Source organism: Gossypium hirsutum, chromosome D04 (assembly GCF_007990345.1).
Source record: "Gossypium hirsutum isolate 1008001.06 chromosome D04, Gossypium_hirsutum_v2.1, whole genome shotgun sequence".
Classification (NCBI taxonomy): domain Eukaryota; kingdom Viridiplantae; phylum Streptophyta; class Magnoliopsida; order Malvales; family Malvaceae; genus Gossypium; species Gossypium hirsutum.
Genome location: NC_053440.1, coordinates 15,195,505 through 15,201,335, shown reverse-complemented (window position 1 = coordinate 15,201,335; position 5,831 = coordinate 15,195,505). Strand labels below are relative to the sequence as shown.

General features: G+C 33.4%; 1 protein-coding gene and 1 non-coding gene across 2 annotated transcripts; both read left to right on the top strand.

Annotated features, from left to right (window-relative positions):
* Positions 1-461: 461 nt before the first annotated feature.
* LOC121216694 (small nucleolar RNA R71) lies at positions 462-567 on the top strand. The gene has a single exon (XR_005912874.1). It is a non-coding gene; the product is annotated as a small nucleolar RNA R71 (small nucleolar RNA).
* A 2,537-nt stretch (positions 568-3,104) lies between these two features.
* Positions 3,105-5,614, top strand: LOC107948528 (translocon-associated protein subunit beta). Its single transcript, XM_016883116.2, has 6 exons — positions 3,105-3,434; positions 4,168-4,266; positions 4,349-4,457; positions 4,564-4,635; positions 4,771-4,776; positions 5,080-5,614. Exons 1-6 carry the CDS (start codon positions 3,253-3,255, stop codon positions 5,197-5,199), a joined length of 588 nt encoding a protein of 195 aa, XP_016738605.1. The 5' UTR covers positions 3,105-3,252; the 3' UTR covers positions 5,200-5,614.
* Positions 5,615-5,831: the final 217 nt, after the last annotated feature.

Sequence of the window (5,831 nt, the reverse complement as noted above, 5' to 3'; positions counted from 1 at the left end):
GTTACTCTGAGAAAAATTAGGGTGGTTTGCCAAAACGGGTTATAAAAATTTGATTGCGGTCCCTATTCCCTCTATTCTAGTTCTAACTACCTATGTAATACAAAAATTCTATGTTTGATGGGTAATCTTCGAAAAAATACCCTTCCCTACAATAAGCACAAGCTATATTATCAAATTGATTGGGTGGCTGAGCTGCAACATTGTTAAACCCATTAGTAGTAAAATTTTTAAGCATTGAGGATATAAAAGAGACTTGAGTTGCAAGTGAAGTGTGGGCGTACACTTCTTGAAGCTGCTCGATTGGTTGGCGATTGATAATTATTCTTGGTAATTCTCTTAATAATTTCATCAGCCTCATTACAAGACTTAGAAAGGAGAGCACCATGGCAGAAGCATCTATTACCATCCTCGTGTGAGCATTGAGATCGTTATAAAATGTCTCCAATTGGATACAATACGGGATTCCATGATGGGGGTATTTCCATAATAGTTCTTTAAATCTTTCCCACGCTTCATATAAGGACTCATCATCCATCTGTTGGAAGGTAGTGATTTCATTTCGCAACTTAGCGTTCTTGCTAGGTGAGAAATATTTCATAAGGAAGCGTTCTGCCAAATCTTGCCATGTGGTAATGGAATCTGGTGACAATGAGTTCAACCAGGCTTGAGCTCTGTCCTTTAGTGAATATGGGAACAAATTTAATCTTAGTGCATCTTCGTGTACTTAGGCTAACTTGAAGGAATCAATCACCTCCATAAAAATCTGAGGTGAAGGTGAGGATCTTCAATAGGCATTCCATTAAACTGACCCATTGTTTGAAGCATTTGGAACATAAATGACTTCAACTTGAATTTTTGTGCCTCGATCTCAGGCCTTCTAATTTTCGAACTAAGCTCATTAAACAGTGGCATAGCATTCTGTCTTAAGGCTCTATCCCTGTCATCAGCAACAAGGATGGATTTTGAGCATGATCTGCTCCATTTCCTTGATTTTAGTTTTCAAGGTTTATCTTTACAGTCCTTTTTGGAGCTGTTTGTCTTGCCCTTTGTCTAAAAGTCCTTTCAATTTCAGGATCTACGGGGAGTAAGTTAATAATTTGATCAATACTCATAAACACCTGAAACAATCACAAAAAGTAATGGAATTAAAGTTTAACAAAAAAGTAACAAAAATGCAAAATTAACAATTTCACAAATAATGTCCTTTAAAATAGGTCCCCAACAAAGACATCAAAAAATTGGAATGATGGAAATGTGCAAGTGTAGACAATCGCAATAAGTAATAAAGTGAAAAGTTTGTCAAGTTATCGTACCCACAGGGCTTGTACAAGCAAGTATTTATGAAATGTAAATTTAAACAAATTGGACAAGGAAGATATATTGATTTGTAAGAGGAGATCTAAAAACTAAAAATTAACTAAGTAACCAACTAAAATAAAAAGTAAAATTCCAATGCACAATTTTAAAAAAAAGGTTTTAATCAATATGACATAAGCGTGTTAAAGTAATCTCATTTTAACTTAGAATTATTAAAACTATTTTCATGTTATTATGAATAATTTCATGGCAACTTGGTCTTTTATTAACTAATGCACATACATACTTAATTAATCAATCTATTAAACATATTCCTATGTTAAATTAATTAATCAATTTTCATAAGCAAGTATAAGATGGAGTGAAGTAACAATATATTTGTATAATGAAATAGTTTAATCACAACAACCATACAAGTTATGCAAGGTAAGAATATTGTTTAATACTATTGCTAATTAAACCCACTTTTACACTTAGAAGATTAAACATGCACCAATTAAATATTTTGTCCATTAATTACAATTTCAATCCGATTAATAATTAATTCATTTGTTACCTTACAATTATAATGCAAGCATAACATAGGCATGATTTTATCTAATTGACCAAATTACCAAGGCCTATAACAACACAAACATGATTTTAACAATGTAAGTAACAGAACGCAATCAATCTAACACAAACACAAATTAAGTCATTTTAATTAAAATAGAAGCATCAAAACAATAAGTATTCATGTTTATGATCACAAAATAAACTTAAAAAGATAAAGAGAAGAGAACTAGAAGGCAAAATTCCGGTGATTCTCCGAAGCTAGACTAGTGTGCTTCTCTTCCTCTCTGCTTGTTCTGCCGATCAAAGGCCTTCAAAAGACTTGATTGCTGCTGCTATGAAGGGCTTGCTAACTCTTTCTAAATAGGGGAAATCGGCAAGGGAAAGAAAGATGAGAAAACAATTAGAAGGCAAAAGAGAGAAATAATAGAAGAGTAATGGATAATTGTTGGATGAATGAGATAATGAGAAATGAGGAGGCGAGGAAATGTATTTATAGTGGGAGATGACAGCTTGTATTAGCTAAAAATAGTAGTCAATCCCCTTTCCCATGGTCAGCCCTTGATAGTAGGGAGAGGGGTTGAGATGGCTTTGCTAAATTTAGCTTAATGCCACTAATGAATATGCACCAAAAGTGGAGGGGTTGGAACGGGTTTAGGCAAAAGTTTAAGGCTAGTTTGCAAGTAATATAATAATATTAATTAGCTTATTTGGGTAGCAATTGGGTCGGCATTGGGCTCCTATCTTGGGCTCTTCCATCTTCCCTCTTTAGTTGCTCATTTTAGGCCCTTTTCGTCCACTTTAAGTTGTTAGATTTTTCTCTATAAAATTCACTTGGATCAATTGATTCAAATAATTCCAAGAGCAAGAATTTGGGTTCTCTATGGTTGTTAGTTCATCATATTAAGCCTCAAGGTGTTTCGGTACTTGAATCATTAAATGATGAATTAATATGTAAATTAAAATAATTTGAAAACTATAAATAATAATTACAATAAACTGCTAAAAATTTATATTTGTGAATATAAATATTATTTAATTTTTATTAATACCTTATGTAATTTATTATCTATATTTTAGATTTTATTGTAAAAAAAAAGTGCATGTTAATATTTAAATCCTACTTATAACAGTATATCATGTAAAATAAAATATAATGTAAATGGAATAAAATAAATAAAACAGTACTGAAAAGATCAACTCAATATCATGAAACGGGAAACGACGTCGTGGCGTACACCAGAGGAACCAGATTTGTTGTCCCTGGTAAGCTCGATATCAACATCATAAACCCTACTCATTGTTTGTTTATTCAACGCTTCAGCACCATTTCAAATTCTAATTAAAAGGCCAGGAGAAAGGAAAATCAGCTACGCCACCCTCATGGCGACGCTTATCAGAAATTCGCTGATGAAGGCATTGATTGTTATTTTCTTTGCATCAGTAGCCACCGCCACAAGCGACGCCCCATTCATCGTCGCTCACAAGAAGGCATCGTTGACCAGACTCAAATCAGGTTCCGAACGCGTTTCTGTCTCCATCGACATCTACAACCAAGGCTTCTCGTGCGTTTCTCTTTCCTTTTTCTTTCCCTTTACTTCAATCTAGATTTAGCTATGATTTTTCCTTCAAGATGAAATTTCTAAATTTTGAATCCATCCTCAATTTTGAGTTGAATTCGAGCTGTTTTTATTATTTTATTTAGCTTTCGATTTCCTTTTTAAGCTTTGCGTGATAAGTAGCTGATTTGAATATGAGAGAGATCACATTTTCTTTTGAGGTGATTCAAGAGAAAATATGTGGATTTGAAGCGAATTTCATTTTTTTTTCAGTTATTTGGATCTGAGAGAAATGGAATGAAATTGTAAATCCGATTCTTTCAATAGGAATTTTATTCCTTTTTAACCTTTGCGATTAGAGAATATAATTAGGCACGCTTTTTTTTTTTTTGCTTATAACTTTCTCTGCTCTAAGGTTTTGCATATTTCATGGTTTTTCAATTATTATTATTATTATTATTATTATTATTATTATTATTCATGTTAAGCTTGATCTAACCTCTTTGATCATCAATTCTAATTGGAGATTGGTTTTTCTATATGATCCAATATAATACTTGAATAATATTGCTGAAATTTTCGGAAACTTCTACAGTGGTAGTATGAAGCCTTTTATATTTCTTCCTCTTTTGATGTTTTTTCGAATTCACAAGTGAAGTTTTCTAGATTTCTCTTGAGCTTTTGTGTTTTCGGGATATTATCTTGAGGAACAATCTTTCTGGGGAAAAAAATGATTCAGGACAGCATATGATATGAGTCTCCTCGATGATAGCTGGCCTCAAGATATGTTTGATATTGTCAGTGGCAACACTTCACGGTCGTGGGAAAGACTTGATGCGTGAGTTTTGCTTTTGTTTAATTCTATTAATATGTTATTCCTAGATTGGATTAATAAAAATGCAGAACTTTGCTATCTGCAGTGGTGGTCTTCTATCTCATTCATTTGAACTAGAGGCCAAAAAGCAAGGAATGTTCTATGGTGCCCCGGCAGTAATTACTTTCCGCATTCCCACAAAGGCTGCTTTGCAGGTTTGAGATCAAAACTGAGTGTAGTTTCCTTAAATTTTAAGGGAAAAGAAAAGAAAATGTGGAGAAAGAAAAAGCTTTGACGCTCTAATTTGTTGTGTCTTTTTAGGAGGCATATTCAACTCCAATCTTGCCATTAGATGTTCTTGCAGAAAGACCTCCTGAGAAGAAGTTTGACTGGGTAAGTTTTGTGTGAATAACAGTAATCAATGAATCATAGCTATTCATTATCTTTTTTCCTTTTCTAAATGTTACTAATGGTTTTCTGTTTTTGTTTTTTCGTGGGATGTGCTTTGGTGGTGACTAAATATTGAAGGCTAAGGTATAAATGATTCTTATTTATCCTTTTCGAAATGATCATGCTTCTAAAATTTGGATGGATAAGAACTGAGATGCTTGCAGAGATAAGCATATTTGATTCAGGAAAAGATAATATGCATCCATTTTTTGTAACATTTTTGCTCTTCGTGTTACTAGTAGTGGTTGGGTTTTCATTGCGTGACAATTTAAATAAAATGGATGCATGATGACCCTTCTAGTTCTCGGCCTTTGATTTATGGAGTGCATAAACTGCTAGCTATGACCGATCCCTTGAAATTAATATATAAGCCTTCTATGTCTGCAGAGGTTGCTGGCTAAGTATGGATCTCAAATCTCTGTGATATCAATTGTGGTTCTATTCATCTACCTGATCGTGACACCATCAAAATCCAGTGCTGCAAAAGCAAGCAAGAAGAAGCGCTAAGTATAGTAGATGTGCTGAGAAAAGCCGACCTTTCTTTTTGTTTGCAGTTAAATAGGGTTTCCCTTTGTTGTTGTTTTTTAATTTTTCTTTTATTACGGTTAGAACATATGTTATCGGGAATTTCTATTCAAATGAGTTTAGCACAAGAAGAATCAACTGATTCCTAGTTCCTAGGGCTAGTAAACTTGATTGAAACAAGTAATGCTAGGAGTGGATTAAGTAATATTACAGTGATGGGGTGTCAATTTTGAAATTTGACACTTATGATTGTATTGTTATGTTATGTTGATAAAGTTGGTGAGTCGTTATATGCATACTACATTGCATTAGATGTGATTGAAGTTAGGGATGAAAAACCCTAGACTAGACTCTGAGGGTTCCCAGCCTTATAAATGAAGGAGCTTTTGTTTTTTTATATCATGGAATTGGTAGCTTGATGAGGTAGCCCCCATGTAGTTTGTGGGTTGTGGCTATTTTCTAGAACAATAATTCAAATTTCTTTTTTCTGTATTAGCATTATCCAACAAAAAACTATTTAAGATCGTTGAGAAATGTCTAACCTTCATCTTTGCTTTGAGAATGTGATTGTTAGATTAATGTAAGCGTGAACATGAGATACTTTTCCAATCCAA

Excerpts from the sequence above, each read along its gene's own strand:
- LOC107948528 (XM_016883116.2), top strand. The coding sequence starts at position 3,253 with ATGGCGACGCTTATCAGAAATTCGCTGATGAAGGCATTGATTGTTATT. Across the intron at positions 3,435-4,167 it reads ATCTACAACCAAGGCTTCTC|GACAGCATATGATATGAGTC; the intron begins GTGCGTTTCTCT and ends AAAATGATTCAG. Across the intron at positions 4,267-4,348 it reads TCGTGGGAAAGACTTGATGC|TGGTGGTCTTCTATCTCATT; the intron begins GTGAGTTTTGCT and ends TGCTATCTGCAG.